Consider the following 17,598-nt stretch of genomic DNA (forward strand, 5'->3'; position numbering starts at 1 on the left):
GAGAGAGAGAGTGTGTGTCTCTTTCACCTTTCCCATTTCCTTCTTCCCTATTCTTGAGTTCTGAAGGACCCAGCCCTTCCCCAGACTGCAGAGCAGCCCACATTCCCCTGATTACTTCTACCAAAGTCTCCTGCCCTGTTGGGGGACTCACCAGAACAGGGGCCACCACGGAGAAAAGGCCCCCCTTGATGAGCCACTCCTCATAGAGATGGTGGATAGCATCCAGGTACTCCTGCAGGAGACACACACACATGCAGGCTGTCGGAGCAGCCAGAGGAGCAGACCTCTCCCACCACAGGTCTCAGGCAGGCGGGTGATCGTCAGTGACCATGGGGCAGTGGCTTGGACAAAGGAGCCCACAACAGCCACCCTGGCCCAAGTGGACAGCAGTGAACGCAGCTGCACACTCCACTGGCCAGCCTGGGCCTCCATAGTCAGAAGCATCACTCCAGCTGCCCATCCCATCCTCCACTTCACTCCGCCTCACTGCTGCTTCATACACACTCTCCAGCCTGGCTTCTCTCATTTACCACTGCTTCTCTATCAGCAGGGCCACCAGTTCCATCTTGGGGGTGCCCCATGGCTGCTCCATGGCCAGGCATCCCAGCCCTGAACCCTCCAAACCCTGCCCTCAGTTCTTCCCAAGAGGAACACAACCTCACTGGCCAAGGAGCCCCCTCCCAGTGCGCCCCCTCCACCAGACACCTTGTCACCTATGGCTCCTCTAGATCACAAAGACCAGCTTGAAAAAGCCCGATGAGGTGGAAGTGACAGGAAAACGGCCCAGACATGCCCCTAAGCCACAGTGCTTACACCCAATAGGCCCAGAAGGCACATCCTCTCCCACATGTAGGCCAGGGTGCTTTGGGAAGCCTGTGAACACCTCCTCAAGCTGCAATTTACTCCCAGCCCAGGAACTCTAGGGCAAACTGCACTTCCACCTTTTCATCCGTCACAGAGTTCGTCCTCAGCACCAACAGTCTTGTTCTTCAGGCCTTGTCAAAACCGTTAAGACAATGGCTTAGATAATAGTTTGGAGGGACTCCAGGCTTGCCATTTCTTCGGAATATCTGGGTCATGGCACAGAGCTGCTGTGCCCCATCATAGCACGGTCCAGTCTGCTACATGGCACCCTCCTCCAATCAGTCCCACCTCCACTTTCAAAGTAACTGCCCACTGCAAGGACTGGGCCTTCATGTCTGGAATCAACCTTGCTGATGCCTGGGCAAACAAGGCCGGGCAGGTGTCAGGAGCTGAACAGATCTTCCAGGGCCCCTAGTGCAGCCCCTCCTGATCTCTGACCTCCAAGACCTCACAGTAAATGCTTGCATGCCCAGCCGCCGTCAGTGTTCCTCCAGTGGCATTCATGTGGGGCATTCAGTTCAACATTAACTGAGCAACTCCTAGTTCAATATTAACTGAGCAAGCCCTAAGACACACGATGAGGACACAGAGGGAATAAGTTCTAATCTTTAAAAGCTCACACTTTAGTGAGGGATAAGGAATAAACAAGTAGTTTCAGTATGCTTGTCCTAAGGGCTATTATGATCATAATAAGCCCAGAGGCTGGGGGAGTACAATGAAGGGAAGGTTAGGGAAGGCTTCCTGGAGGAGGTGGCATCTAAGCTGAACTGGGTAAGCAAAAAAAGCCACTATGTAAAGACATATTTGTGTAACTCCATGATGAGTATGAGAGAGAGAGAGAGAGAAAGTGTGTGTGTGTGTGTGTGTGTGTGTGTGTCTGTGTGTGTGTGTGTGTGTGTGTGTGTGTGTGTATGTGTGTCTATGTATGGCCACAACTAGTTTAGGGCAGAATATGAAAAACAGGGAATGGGGGGAGATAAAACCAATTATCTGGGGTCTCATATGGCATGCTACAAATGGGGACTTTATCCGAGACAAGCAGCAAGGCTCTGAAGGGTTTCAGGCCGGGAAATGTGCGAGTGGTGTTGTGTCTTGGAAACATCACCCGAGCAGCAGAGTGCGGGCTAGATTCTGGGGGCAGATGTGGGCAGAGAGAGCAGTCCAAGCCTGCTACAGCCACCCTAACTAGAATCAGTGTGTCCCTGAGCCAGAACCCAGAAAGACGAGGCACTGGACAAACACAGTGAGTGCCACCTCTAAGCCAGGTACTGAGCTAAGTAAACACTGGGAAGCAGCAGCAGGCAAGAGGGCATGTTCTAGCCAGGGCACAGACGGGCACAGTGGCGAGCAATCTTCAGGACGTGGACTGGGCAAGCCCTGGTGACGCATGGTGCACGGCGGGAGAAGGGACGCCCCTGAGTACAGAGGGCATCAACCACTGAGTCCAGGGCCACAGGAAGTGAGACAGACCAGGACATCAAATGGGGTCTCCAGCCACAGAGGAAATCAGAGTTCACCCTCTGAAATGCTCAGTTCCTGTTTTTCTCGGTGACAACAGCACCACCGTCTCATGCAGGGTGGTGCCAGCTGCGAGGGAGGTGGTTTCCCAGTGCATCTTTAACTGGTTGAAGGGGGCTCTTACCAGTGAAATGACCTTTTCCTCTTCCCTGCATCGCATCTTTAATCTCTGGTAACAGGTCTCAGGAGTGGTCCGGAGATAAACTGAGAATAAATAAAAATGCATGGCTCTAACTATTCTGCTCATGGCTTGGAAGTGAAAAACCAAGGAGGGGGGAAGGAAGATGCGCAGGCAAGGTGTGAAGATAAACACCTGCCTGCAGCTTGGCGCAGGAGGCGCAGGCCACGCAGGCCATGGGCCAGCTTGCAGTCTGACGCAGCTGTGTGGCCTCACAGGCATCGTGGCTCTCGTCCTGACTTTCACTCCCTTTCCGTGTCACCAGCCCCATGGGGTTTCTGTGATGCCAAATGAGGTTCCCTACACAGATAGAGCTCAGCGCAGGGCCTGGCACACAGTGGGTCTCAGGACAGGTTCTGGCCCTCCTCCCTCCCTTACAACAAGAAAAAAAACATCAAATCACAATGGACCCAGGGAAAAGCAACTTGAGAAAAAAAGGGCAGGGTGCTTCTGCAGAAGGGGCCTAAAGCCCCCAGATTCCGTCTACCCTTGGGGAAAAGGCTGAACTGATGTGGGGAATCACCCATGTAAGTGTCCTGCCCACAGCCCCTGCTAGCTGGCAGCGCACCAAGCTCACCCTCCCTGGACCCAGGGCAGGAGGGCAGGGAGGGAAGTTTGGAGGGGCCATCTCACCTATCAAATCAATGGACACGTTCATGTTCCTCGTGATCCAGTCGAACCATTCAGACAGAACCACGTAGTCCACTTCGGGCATCTTCCCACTAAAATGAGAGTTGTAAGGGTTTGTTCACCCACAAGAAGGGTCCTGGGCGGTGCCATTCCTCAAAAGGATCTGGCTTTCATTAAAAGGGCCTTGCCAAGGGCACATGGCCTAGTGTGATCCACATGACATTGGACGTATGATGACGACAAGGACCCTAAACACCTCCAACCTTCTGCTGCCTGAGGACAGTGCACAGAATAATGCAGCAAGTTCCAAGGCACTGCCCAATGGGCTCTGAACTCTTAAGCAGAGAAGGGGGCTATGAAGCCTGTCCCCTGGGAACAGGGACAGCACTCAGGTTGAGAGGTGGAGCAGCAAACCAATTTCACCTCTAGAAATTTATTTTGTGGAAATAATCATGGATGCCTAGTGTAGCGCTATTTAAAATAATGAAAAACTAAATCTTGGTACAGATATACAATAGCAAACTGTGCACTAACTGAAAGATGATGCTGTAAAGTCGTATTTAATGACATGGCAAATGCTCATAATCAAGTGAAAACAGGAGGACATAAAATTGTGTGTATAGTATAAGCCAACCTTACTTCCAAGAGTATTTGTCCACACATTTTGAAGAGACCGGAAAGAAAAACACCAAAATGCTAACAGTGCTTTTCTCTGTAGGATTATGGGAAGACTTTAAATTTTTTTTTTTTACCTTTCTGTATTTCAGAAAATTTAACAACATATTAGTTCTCAAATTAAAGTGGAGGTGGGGAGGCAGGATTACATATTTAAAGTGTTAAGTGAAAAAGAAAGGAAGAGAGGCAGGGTCAGAGTGAAGACCTGTCCCTGGCCCCTGGGGTCCCCTGTCAGGAGGACACGAACAGAGGAGAGACAGAGCAATGGCAGCAGCTGGGGGAAGCCAGCCCGCCAATGGCTGGGGGACCCTCAGAGGCCCAAGAGAGGAATTCACCCATTTGACAGCCTCCACCCACCGTGGATACCATCCTGGATCCACTCCGGGCCAAGTCTGGCAAGACTGGAAGCAGGCGGGCATGTGTGGAGCTGTGTGCAGCGGGCACTTTGGGTGTCATCTGGAGCAAGGGGTGGGGGACGAGCTGGCCCCCTGCCAGGCACTGTGAACTGACTCCCACCTGAGCAGGGAGGTGGGGACCAGGGACGGGCAAGGAGGAGGCCACAAGCTGGAACAGTGTTGGAGGGAGACTAAGGGCATAAGTAGCCCTGCCTGGGGGCCCAAGTAACAGAGCATGGCACAGACTGAAGGACAGTCCCCCCGGTCCCTGAGACCACCATGACGCCTTCAGCAGGGAAGAGCTGCACCTGGCTGGGCAGCAGGAAAATGGATGGCGCCCAAGAGAACAGCAGGGCCAGAGGGGCATTTGCTGCACCTTGAAGGGTCTTCTGGCATCAGACCTGAGCAAGGACCAGAGCAGACAAACACATGAGGACTCCCCGGGTAAGTGGAGGAGGGCTGGAAGGAAGTCCCACACCACTGCGGAGGAGACTGCACCGATGAAATCCAGGCACTAAACGGAACACCTCTGGGACCATATGCTAGTATGGTATGAGGGCAGGTGGCTGCCTGTCCCCCAATTCTTTCCTTTTATCTCCTAAAACTAGCCCATTATTTATCTGGGGTCCATCCCACAGACCTGAGTGTTTCAGGGAAACCTGACCCCACCCCAAGCTTCAGGGTAGGCCTGTCAGTGTAGGGCACCCCGGGGCCACAGGGGCCCAACCTGGTGAGACACAAGGGAGGTTTGCAGGGGTTTATGGAAACCATGCTTCCTCACACTTAGTAGAAAGCCACTGGCAGGACACCTACCCTCTGGCAAGCAAGGGAGAAGTCTCGTTCTGCCACAACAGTCTGTCACTATGAGGGAATCATAGTGAGGACACTAAAGAGACAGAGTAGGAAAACACAGAGAAATGGGGCCAGAGGCACCAAACGAACCCAGCCCCAAAGTCTGGCATGAGCCAGCCAGGAACACGCTCACTGTTGAGGCTACACTGAGTTGGGCTTCAGTTAGTTGCAGCTACAAGTACTTGGTGTTCAAGAAACCAAACCACTCTCTCAACATGTTTCCCTTCTCTGGGAAGCAAAGAGTTTTGTTCTCCAGAAGAAAAGTGACTCCAAGGGAATGAGGATTTACAGAAAGGGAGCCGCTGATCAGCACCCACCTCCCCCTCCCCACACCTCCTCCACCAAACACACAGCCTGAGGACCCAGAACACACCGGAAACACAGCACTGTGGGCCAGGCAGCAGTGTGTGGGGGGGGGAGGCGCCCAACACAACAGTCTCCCAAGTCTCTGCAGCTGAGCAATCAGGCATCAGACTTTGCCCTGGGAGGATTTCACATGTGCCTGCAGGGTTCACGGGAGTCTGTCAAAGCCCAGAAGTGGGAGGGGCCCCGAAGCTGCAACCACAGAACTGAATCGCAGTTCAGGACACATGTAGCAGTGTTAACCAAAACCAAATCAAACACTGCCACTAAAGTGTCACGTGTGCATGGAGGCACATGGGCACATGGGTAAAGGGTCACACCTATGGGGGAGTTCTGAGAGCCACTGCTCACTGGAAAGTAGCTACAGGTGGCCTTGGGACCTCTCCTAAGTGGCTCAAGGGTGTCTCCCGTTCCCACCCCCACCGAGCCCAAACCGGACACCTACCCTCCCAGGCTGAGAGCAGATGGAGGAAGCAGGACCTCCCTTCCCACTGCTCTTCGGCCCAGGTCCTCTGTGGGGTAGCGCTTTGCGGCAGCCTCCCTGCCTCAGCAGGCAGACCTCCACAAAACCCTTCCAAGGCTGCCAGGAGCAACATGCTGGAAGGAAGGTGCTAGAGACCCAGGATGACTAATCACTGGCCGAGCTGAGAAAACAGCAGCCTACTTTCCATGATTCCAAGGGATGTCAGGCTGCACGGGCACTGTTTTAGCCTTATTTATGGTTTTCTTCCTGGAAACTCTTCCCAGCCCCTCCTGTGTCTGCCTCAAGAATGGGGTACCCTGCACCACCAATAAGCCACTGCTGTGACTTCACAGAACAGACTAAGGGGGTGCCTCTCTACAGAAAATCCAATTGCACAATTCACCAACAGTGGCCTGAGGGGGTTTCACAGGGCCTTCCCCTCACCCCAGGGTGGCAAAATTGGAGTCATGGGTCCACATAAATCCTACTGTTTTATTTGGCACAGTTAGCTGCCACCAACTCCCTGAGGCCCAGAGAGGCCCCAGTTTGCACAACACAGGTTAGAACAGAAATCTCATACTCAAATGCCAACCTCCTTGCATACAGTATTTTCTTGTGAGATCACTTTTAGTCCCAATTTATAGATGAGGAAAACTGAGGCCCAGAAACGTTAAGCTCACCTCTCTCTGAGCAGGAATTTAAGCCAGACTCTCCATGGCCCCTAAACCTACATGCTCTCCATTGTATCACCTGTGCTCCCTGGTCTACCAGCTGAGGGGATGGTCTGGAACACGTAGTATCTCTTTGGCCTCAGCCGGAGGAAGGCCAAGGGCTCTCAGGCCCATGACCCAGGCTGTGAGCCACAAGTCTGGACCAGAACAGGGGAGGAGTCCAGGCCCCAGGGGCCAGTCAAGGAGGTAGGAGACCTGCCTGTTGTTCCAAACACAGGGTCTTAATCAATGCCCCCGACCACCAACCCCACATGAGTCAGCATGTCATTACCCCAGCTGGGCCGCACTCAATTTCCTTGCTTCTGTTCTTGGAAAACACCAACCAGGCAATCTTGTGAAATCTATGCATTTAATTATTCAGCCCACAGGGCAGGGGCCATACAATTGCTTGTGTGGCCGCTTCAGCTACGTGTCGTTCTTGCCACCTTTTCAGCTTTTCATTTTAGTACAGTGCCCACACCTCAGAAGTTCCTGTCTTTAAGGAGAACACACAACCAGAATCTTCCTCTTCAGCAATTAACACACCCTCTCCAATGCATGGTGGAATAATTGTACTTACATCCTGCCCACCCCAAACTTGCTGGGGTGAAAGGCCCGGAAGAGGTGGGTTTATCCCTAGAACTCCTCGCTATTCAAGGCCCTAAAGGCAAGAACACCCTATGAGAAACTGTGCTCTGGGGGATGGAGAATTCTCGTATGTGGCCATGCCTGCAGCATTTCCTTGGGGACCCCCCCAGATCCCAAGCCATAGCTGCAAAGGCTTCTGGTTAAAAGGATCAACCCCAACCCCAAAGGGACAGCAGCAACTCGCACCCAGCCTTTTCAGTGGCCCCATCAAAGGAAGGGGTGTGGAACAGCTGGGGCCAGAACCAGGGGAACATGTCTGGCTGGAGACCAAAGAACGACTAGAGGTCCTCTTGCCCAGTAGTACTGACCAGGTGCCAGCTCCGTGCAGAGACCACTAGTAAACGTGGTCCCTATACTCAAGGGGCTTATGGTCCAGTTGAAAGACACAAAATAGATAACTAAACAAATAAACACTAAGTTGAACCATGTGAAACTGCCATTTTTATAAGTCAAAATTGGTCAAATATTAACAATTTCATAAGGTTCAGCCTAATTAGTTGTCTTAAATACTATGAAGAAAACCAAGAGAACTAAGTAACCAAGAATAACAAGGGGCTCAACTCCTCTAGACAGGGTGGCTGGGGAGGGTCAGGACAGGTGGCATTTAGGATGACAGCTGCAGGTGAGAGGGAACAGGCAGCCAGTATGTGAAGAGAGGAAGGCAAATATCAAGACCAGCTCTGCAAGGGAGTGACAGCCACACCCCAAAGCTCAACACAGGAAGAAGCAGTAATGTGGGGCTGCCAAGGAGAGGGGGACCGGATACAGAGGTACCAAGGAGGGAGGGGTGTGCAAGAAGCTGAAGTTTCAGAACCAGGCCTGCAGCCCATTTCCCCATGACCCCTAAAAATCAGCAGTCAAGAGAACACAGAAATGAAGGGCCCCATGCCTGAGCCCTCAGCTCTATGAGCCACCAGAGGCCCCCAAAATGTCTATATGACCGAGTATGCACCCATGAGAGCAGAAGACAGTTTTGAGTGCAATGATAACAAACATTGTACACACCATGCCAGACTGACCAATAGTTGCTCCGGATCTTCCCCCTTCTCTAGATGCTCCCACTTGGTCATGTAACCCACCAAAGGCCTCCCACCTCTCAGGCTGGGGTCGGTGTGTAGGACCTGCTTTGGCCAATGGGATGTTAGCAAATGTGAAGCTGAGGCCTGAAAGTGCTCATGCATTCCACTGGTGCTTTTGCCCTCTGCCATCACCATGAGAAGTGAATGCCCAGGCTGGCCTGCTGGTCCTTTGAGGAGGATGAGAAGCATGCAGATGAGTCACCTCAGTCACCCTTGCTAGGGGCCATCCTAAATCGGCCGACCCCCAGACATATCATCAGGCCAAAGAGCTGCCAGGCTGACCACCCTAGATGACTGAACAATCAATGCAGAGAACTATCCGCCACTGAAGCTTTGAGGTTGTTTGTTACACAGCATTACTGTGGCAACAGGTAACTGATACAACACAGTAGCTGCTCCATATCCGTCAACTGAGTAGACAAGTTCCAATTTCATTTCTTAAAAATTAAAAGTTAATAGATTATCAATTCTGCAAACTAGAGTACCTTCTATACAGGTTTTCTACAAAAACATATCTTGCACTGTGAATCGACCGCTCCATCAATCGTACAGGTGATGTCTGAAAGAAAACAAAAAGTGATTCACTAACTCAGGCAATAAGGAGGAGGTCAGGAAGCCTTGAAGAATGCCTGTTGCTTCCCCTGCCTGTGGTCTACACTGGATACAATAATCAAGAAGCTGAGGGAGAGTGAAATAGTCACCAGAGGAGAAGCACCTAGGGGACAGTGGGCTCAGCAGTGTTCCTGCCTCAGCTCAGGACCCTCCCCATACCCTGAAGGTCAGTAGCCAGTGCAGCAATGCCAAGACTTGTCAGCAGCAGCCTCCTTCACAGGAGAGGTAGGGCTCAACTGGATTGTGTGGAACTGCTAGAAAAAAAAAACAAGTGCTGTCCAGCAAAGTGTTGTCAAGTGCGAAGCGTGGTGATTATTATGGAGCTAAATAGCATGCATTTACTTAAGCACAGGGATATTTATGCCTGAGGTAGAACCCTGAGCAGGCTGGGTGAAGGTGACATTCTGGCATCAGTGCCTGAAGGTCTGGCTTTCTGGAACCCCACAAGGATGTGAGACCTGCCAACTTCACTGTCTCCTCACAGGGGCTGGTTGGGGATCACTGCAGCCCTTTGGAAACTGGGAAGGACTGTGCCTAAGAGGAAGGAGGATTTTGCTCACATCACCCTTTCTGTCACAGTGTTCACACATCCACAGATGACCTTTCCCTTTGTCCACAGTGTCCCATTGGGAAGCAACAAGGTCCCTTACCCTTGACACCAAGTGGGCAAACACTGCTCTCACTCAGCCTGGCCCACAGCACCCATGGGACCTGCGAATCAGAGGCAGATTCAAAGCTAGAACCCAGGAATTTCCTTACTCTCTCTCCATTTGTCTCTCTGTCCATCTGTCTTCCTTTGAATTTTTCCATCCCCTCCTTATGAATCTGCTGCCCATCTGTTGCTAGCTCCCCATTCATCCATCTTTCCTCTGTTCCTCTTTCCCAGTCTGGCCATGTTTCTTTCTCTCTCTGCCTCCTTCATGGTATAGGTCCTTGGAGCAACACACATGTATCCCATTATATCCAGATATATTAGATACAAATTAGGTTTGCAATTGAGCACTTGCTCAGGAAAAGTAGGATGGGCAAAGGGGAAGAGTGCCAACCTCAGATCCCCAGACTCGTATCACTTAGCCAGATATTGGGGAGATAGAAATTCATATGGTCTGCTCTTATCTTTCTTTTTTTTTTAAAAGATGAAGATTTCTGGAATGATAGCTATAATCACAGGTGCCCACCCAGATGAGTGGCTGTGTCCACGTAACTGGCTGTAGGCATCTCCCTTCTCCTTCATGGAGAGCCTCCAAAGCTGGTCTCAGGTTGTGCTTACAATCTTGAACCACAGGTGCCAATCAAGATCTTCTCACCAGCCTTCCTTCTAAGAAGCTCTTCCCCTATTCACACCCAGGCTAATGGAAGCATTGGCCTAAGCATTCCTGTTTGCACCCTGCGATCTGCCCCAACACTTGACTGGCCCAGGGCTGGACACCTGACCCAACCTGAGTAATTCTTTCTATCAAAAATTTGAACCAAGAACCAGATCTTGTGAAGGTTAGGTCAGTGGTTCTCAAATATGCAAACAAAGGGTGCTTTAAAATCACCTGGAGAGCTGGATGAAACAGATTGCTGGACCTCCTCTCCAGGACTTCCTGATTCGGTAGGTCAAGGATAGGACCAGAAAGGGTGCAATTCTAACTAGTTCCCGCATTCTGCTCCTCATCCAGAGACCACACTTTGAGAATAACTCAGTTAAAAGGTGTTTAGCCCAATAGTGGACAGGCTGTGAAGACTCAGGCTGACGTGGCATCCCTAGCAAGTTCTTCTTGGCTAGATAAGGTTGGTGGATGGGGGCACTGGAGGCTGGACCCCAGAGAGCCTCAGAAAAGGAAACTTCAGCCCCAGTGACAGAAGGCTGAGCAGTGCTCAAGACCCAGCGAGGCTTCCTTATGAGGTTTCTCTTTCCAGAAACCCTTTACCCCTCATTTGAAGAAAACTGTTTAAGAAGGTTGAAAACAAGCTTCTGATACATACCTGAGGACGAGTGTGCTGGTCCAGCATGGTAAGCTGCACGTACGTCTGCAGTGTGAGGCCCCATCGATGGGCATCATGGTACATCAGACCCTGCAGAAGGGAGGACACAGCAGTTTGTCTCGAAGTGCTCTCTCTGTAGGGCCCTGGTCTCTTCCATCACTGACTGCCATCCCATGAAACCTACATGGGGCCGAGCTGGGGCCAGAGATGAACCAAAATGGTTGCAGGGCCCTCAGCCCAGTAACAGCTATAATAGGAGCCTATATGAAACCCCCAGGGAACACCCATTCAGTTGTTCAATAAATGTGCATTGAACCCCCTACAGTCTGTTCCCTATCCAGCAGCCAAAGTGGGTGAAATCAGTTTTTGTCACTCCCCTACTCAGAACATTCCAGTGGCTTCCTGTTGTATTTAGAATGAAATCCAAAGCCCTCACAAAGGCCCACTAGACAATCCCTTCCACCTTCTCCTGTCTCCTGCTTCCAGTACATAAGCCTCCTTAGTATTCCTCCAAACACCCAAGCACAATCCCACCTCAGGACCTTTGTATCTGCTGTGCCTTCTGCTGAAGGCTCTTCCTCCAGATATCTGTACTGCTCACTTCTTCACTGACTCAGATCTAGGGACTGAATTGAGACTTCACAAAACTACAAATCTTGCTCTTCTGTCCAGAATGGAAACTTGTGTAAAAATATCTATTTCTATTTTTTTTTTACTATAAAACTGTCATTGGAAATGCTCTTTGTAGCAAGAATACTCAGATTTCTGAGAGTGGGACTATGTCCTGTGAAATGTCACCCCTAAACCCTAATGTCTGCAACTCTAGTTGTCTTAATCTACCCTGGTTACTGCCTAGTCCTAAAGAATATCAATGTTTCTGAGGCTTCTTTGTTATGCCTGAAGAGAGTGATTGGCATTCCATCTTCTCCCACATGCACAAATATGGTGAAACCCTTTCCACATCTCTGGGATTCTTTATTCAAAGACTGAGAGTTTTTGCCTTATTTAAATAACATCCTTTTACTGGTTTATATTTTTTCACAGTTCCTATCACCACCTGCCATATCATAAATTTAACTGTCTTCTGCCTCTCCATACTGGAATACTAAGGCCAGGAGAACAGGAGCTTTGAGTTGCTCACTGCCCCAGTGTCTAGAACATGATAGGGATGCAATGAATATTGACTGAATGAATGAGTTAACAAGCATGTACTTAGTGCCTAGCAGTGTACTATGTTCTAAAAAATAACTGTGAGCCAAATTAAGTCCCTGTCCCTAGCAGAAGTTAAGAGTCTAAAGAACCACACAAGAAGATGCCAACTGTGTTGCTAGAAAGGAGAAGACAGCACAGCCTCCCCCAAGTCCAAGGTTCAAACCCAGATCTGTCATTTACCAGCTGTGTGACCTTGGGCAACTTATTTCATCTGCAGTTTCCTCACTGGAAAGTGAAATTAATCATCCCTACATCACGGGGCCAGAGCCCAGAAGCAACACCACTTTCTTAAATTCCCTCTTACAGACTCAGACTCCACGCATCTCTTCCAAGCAGCCAGAGTAGATCTTTCTGAATAGGGAAGGAAGAGAAGGAGGCATGGCATGCTCTAGCCCCTGCTTGCTAGGTCCACCCTTAGGAAAGCAGATAGGCAGCTACAGGGCAAGCCAGAGGAAGTCCCTAGACATTGCCAAGTACAAACCCAAATCAGAGGTATACCAAGGAACCTGGTTACTTAGATAAGGCCTGGGGGGCTAGGCCTGGGGAGACCTGGGTTCTAATGGAGAGCGGGAGGGTAGAATGAGCAGCAGGAGATGAAACCCCCAGTAGCTGAGGCCAACCACTTGGGATAGTTTGGGAGAGCTGACAGGAGGTCCTTTGCAAATGCACAGCCAGGCCTCAGATGTCCTTGACCTCAGAACACCAACATGCCACCACTGTCCATTTGTGATCTCCCGCTCCTCTTCTGGCCCAGCTGATAGTTAGGAAATTGCCTCAGGGGGCCAGGGGCAGGCCCAGGGTCAGATACCAGTACCACGGTTCCCAGGTGCTTAAGGGAAAGTGGGCAGTTCACACACGAAACAACACACTCACCAGAGGATTATGGCCACGGACATTTCTCCATTTGGACACAGGTTCTGTTAACACCTGCAAAGAAAGAAAACATCAAGAGCAGCTGCTCAAGATTCAGGTACTCAGAGTGGGCCCAGAGAGGTGAGAAACCCTGTGAGGCTACAACTAACTCCATTTAGACATGGTTTCCTCACATGATTTCCAGAAATGACTTTAGAACAACTCTATCCATCCCTATATACATGAATATGCATACCCCACCTATCCAGCTGCCTTGGGAGCTCCCCGAGGGCAAGGCGGGTTCTCTCAAGCCTTCTTCCTACATGTGTTTCATCCCAGCCCTTACTGCCACTGCATCAGGCTGGGCAGGGAGATGAGAGAAGCCGAGAGGACAGCTACTTCGGGCACTTACGGCACCAGCCTGAAGCCCAGCTTCCCCACTAGGGAGTGCTCCTGGGGACCTTGACAGCTTGCTCTGCCTCTATTTTCTCTGATCTCTGCACTGAACATACTGACAGCTAAGAGTCGTTTCCTAAACCGTGCAAGAGCCTTTCTGGGTGTGCAGGTGAGTCCTGGAGAAGATTTGAATGGTTTTCTTGGAGCCAAGATTTTGACAGTGCCGGGATCCATCTGGGGACCTTTAAGTGCACATGAGCAAGTGACATAGGTCACAAGAGACCAAAGGAAAGCAATGCATAGGACCCTTGAAGAGTAACCTCCCCCTACCTTTGACACCTGTGTGTCACCTTTACTCATGCTGTTCCTTCTGCTCAGTATGCCCACCTCATCTCATTTCACATCACCTTTCATTACATGGAAAGCTCCTACATATCCTTCAAAATCTAGTTCAAAAAATCCTTTCTTCTGTCATCATTGCCTGCCCTTCCCAGTTCCCTCTCTTTCTTCTAGGTCTTCAGCACTCTGTTCCTGTCCCAAGTAGCATATGCTATACCAGTTAGGCCCACCAAACGCTGGGTCACAGGCAGCCTTGACCTGTGCTCCATCTGTGGCACCGTTACTCTCACTTATCAAGCACAACTGTGCCAGGAGCCATACTTAGCACCAAGGATACAGCAATAGCAAAACTACCCCAGCCCCTGCTTTCATGGAACTTATAACTTATGGGGAAGCAGACTTCAATCAGATCATCACAGAAATCAACATGTATTCTCAAACCCTGAGAAGTAATATAAAACAGGGCACACAGGGGCCAGAAGAACCTACACCAGGGAGGGTAACTAGCTGGAGAAGCCACAGGGCACTGGGCTGAGATCTGAAGGCCGAGTGGTCTTCCTAAAGCCAATGAAGCTCTTAACAGTTCAAAAGAACCAAACAGGACATGACTCCTGAAGCCGGCCGGCCTGGCTGGGGCTCTGGCTCCACCCGCATTAGCCATGCAACCCCAGCCAAGCCATTTAACCTCACTGAGTCTGTTTCCTCCTCTGCAACCCAGGTAATAAATGTAATTACCCCCTGGACCCACTCTCGTAAGGATGAAATCATTTAGATAATATAATGAAGCCTCAGCATAATGCCTGGCATATGGTATTATCCTAGTTGGATGTTAACCATCACTGCCCTTATTATTATTGCTGTTCTTCATTCACTTCAAGGTCTTCACTGAGAATATAAGTGCTTCTAGAGTGCCACTGGGAGTTACACCATTCAGGACAGGTGTACTGGGAGTCCCTAAGACCCCCGCCTCCCCAGGTTTGATGATCCACTAGGAGGACTCACAGGACACAGCACTGTGCTCACAGCTAAGATTTACTGCAGTGAGAGGATACGAAGCCATATCAGCAAAGGAAAACAAGCAAAATCAGTGCATGGAGCAGTGTGGGGGGAACTCAGGCATATGCTTCCAAGGGGCCTTATCCAGAGGAGTCACACAGGACACACTCAACTGCGAGTTGTGACAACACGTATGCGATGGTGCCTACCAGGGAAGCTGGCCTGAACTGTGAAGTCAGGATTCTTATCAGGGCTAAGTCATGTAGGCAGTATCGGCCTAGCACATACGAAAACTCTAGACTGCCAGAAAGAAAACTGCTGTACAGAATAAACCATATTGTTTGCACAAACATTTTAGGCACAGAGAGCCACTCCTATCAGTCAGGAAATGATGGGAGCTCTCCCAAAACCCAAGTTCCTGCAGCCAGCCCAGGGCCAAACTTGCAGACAAGCCTCTCTGAGGATGGCAGTCTCAGGCCTGTTAACTCTTTTCTGCACGGCAGGATATGAACACAAGCAAGACAAGGGCAATAGAATGTTTATCATTTTTAGCAAACCACATATATTATTAATAGAAGGAAAAACAGGAAAAGAAAGAAGGAAAGAAAATGACTCCAAAGGTATGGAAATTACAGGATCTATAGTAATGAGAAAGAATCACACCACTACAATCTGCAGGGAAGAAGTATCAGGGTCTTAGTATACAGAGACAATTCTTAAACATCTGTGAGGTTATTTTTGGTGACTGGGCTGTGAATAAACTAGAAATTACCTTAACTGGCTACACAGCAATACTTCCCTACTTGAATACTGTATCAGATGTAACACTGTAACATTCTAACCATGCTCACCAGCCTAACTTCTTTTCATATGCGGACTCCTCCTAGCCAGACCATGGGGATGTCTATATCGGCACCATCCAGTATAGTATCCATGAGCCACATGGGGCTATTAGAAACCTGAAATGTGACTAGTCCAAATTGAGATATGCCATCAGTGCAAAACACATTCGAGATTTCAAAGACTTAGTATGAAAAACAGAATGAAAAGCTTTTATATTGATTACATGTTGACATGGTAATATTTAGAATACATTATGTTAAATAAAATGTTCTTTTTGGGTTTTTTAGCAAAGCTGTTAGAAATTTTACATTACACATGTGGCTTGCATTTATGGCTCACATATTCTTTTGTACAGGGCTGCTCAACGCCCTCTGTAAGTGCTCTGACAAGCTTTGCAGGTTCCTTCAAACCTGGTGTGGAGACCATACCTCAATGTCAGTTGTGTGGGAAAAGAACTCCAGGCATGTCGTCTTTCCACTTGCAATATTGCCCTCGACACAAATCTGACAAAAGACAAATGTACATGAGAATCAGAAATCAAGCACCTGGGGGAATTTCAGGGAAGAATTTTTTTGGAGGAGCTCAGGTAAACAGCATATTTGGTTCAACCTGTATATAAAGCCTTCATTGTGTATATAAGAATCCCTCAGCAGAAAGTCCCCAATTCCCCTCAGTGGCAGGCTCCAGGCCTACTGCTGGTGGCCACAAGACCACTGCCCTCCAAGACAGAACCTCCTTTACATCAACCCCTAGATCATACACAGCTTGCTGTTGGCCACCCTGGCTCTGCCTGTCCGTCACTCAACCTCTGAGACTATCAGACTTTAGGCCCAAGTGTCCTACCTCCTTACCCAGACCTAATGGCTTTGAGGTTGGGAAGCATGTGTATGTTATCTAGAGCCTAAAGTCAATGCTTTGTGCAGAAAAATGCACTCAGCCATGGACTGGAAAGTATTAGGACAGGACGGATAGAAGAACTTGCTCGGGCCCCTTGCTGCAGGCCAGGCCCTAAGTCAGGTAATATACACCATTAGTGCATAACCTTACCAGAACCTGAGAAGTGGGTCCTCACATTTTCATAGAAGAAAAATGTGAGGCTTGTAAAAGGAAATAAAGCAGGAAGGATAGCCTGAACCCACTCTGTTCACGCTAACTACACTGTGGGAGAGAGGTGTCCTGGCTCTGATGGGAGGGGCCAGTCAGCCATCTGAGGTCTAGCAATCCCAAAGACCAAGGAGCCTCACTGTAGGAAAAGAAAGCATTCCAGGCACTGGTGCTCAGTCTTGGATATGTTAGATTCACTTGGGAGTTTTTAAAAATCTCTACAAGGAAGCCACTATCCAGGCCAATTACACAACAATCTCTGAGGGTTGGACTCAGGCCTCAGTACTTTACACAGCTCTCCAGGTGATTTCAACGAGCAGGAAGGCTGAGCACAACCGTCCGCAGCAGGGTTTCTCAATGTGTAGTCTACAGGCACCCTGCTTCAGAAGCACTAGAGCACCCAGACCCTCTGAATCAGACTGCCCAGCGAGTCTGACCAGGTGCTGCTCAGCCAGGCACTCCAGGTGACACAGGCCAAATGGCTTTGGCTCCAGGAGATCATAAGAGGTAATGGGCAGTTCCACAGCTATAAGACAAACTGGCCCTTGAGAATACCTATTAGATGTCCTCTGGAGCACACACAGTCAGAGGATACATCCTGCTACACAGTGACGTTTACACCCAGGCTGGAGGCACCGAGAGAAACGTGGACCACATAGGGGACTTGCCTAAGGCACTAGGCCTGGTAGAGAAGAGTTGGAATTCACTCCTAGGTCTGGCAGACCCCTTTCCATGACCCCAGTGGAACCTCAATTACATCCTACATAAATTACAGGGTCACAGTGGGCTGTCTCCCCTTGCCCCACCCCTACCCACTCTCTGACAGGCAGCTGCAAAGGTTTCCCCCTGCTGGATATCCAGGAGATATACTTCCAGAGGATGCCAGGCCACCCTCCAA

At 49.8% G+C, this 17,598-nt stretch overlaps 1 protein-coding gene across 7 annotated transcripts in view; it reads right to left on the minus strand.

The window, feature by feature from the left end:
• Positions 1-17,598, minus strand: part of TK2 (thymidine kinase 2) — a 49,502-nt gene that overhangs the window by 7,214 nt on the left and 24,690 nt on the right. For 6 of the 7 annotated variants that reach the window (XR_012126655.1, XR_012126658.1, XR_012126656.1 and 3 more), the window contains 7 exons: positions 16,025-16,099; positions 13,044-13,097; positions 10,959-11,048; positions 8,861-8,934; positions 3,194-3,282; positions 2,507-2,586; positions 152-232 (listed from right to left, as the gene is read on the minus strand). Coding sequence is in view for 4 of the 7 variants with exons in the window: in XM_073225893.1 (XP_073081994.1) it covers positions 152-232; positions 2,507-2,586; positions 3,194-3,282; positions 8,861-8,934; positions 10,959-11,048; positions 13,044-13,097; positions 16,025-16,099 (543 nt within the window). In the remaining 3 variants the exon portion in view is untranslated. The remainder of the gene's footprint in view (positions 1-151; positions 233-2,506; positions 2,587-3,193; positions 3,283-8,860; positions 8,935-10,958; positions 11,049-13,043; positions 13,098-16,024; positions 16,100-17,598) is intronic. The other variant, XM_073225894.1, reaches the window with a different exon arrangement.

The sequence above is a fragment of the Manis javanica genome, chromosome 17, assembly GCF_040802235.1.
Source record: "Manis javanica isolate MJ-LG chromosome 17, MJ_LKY, whole genome shotgun sequence".
NCBI classification, from domain to species: Eukaryota; Metazoa; Chordata; class Mammalia; order Pholidota; family Manidae; genus Manis; species Manis javanica.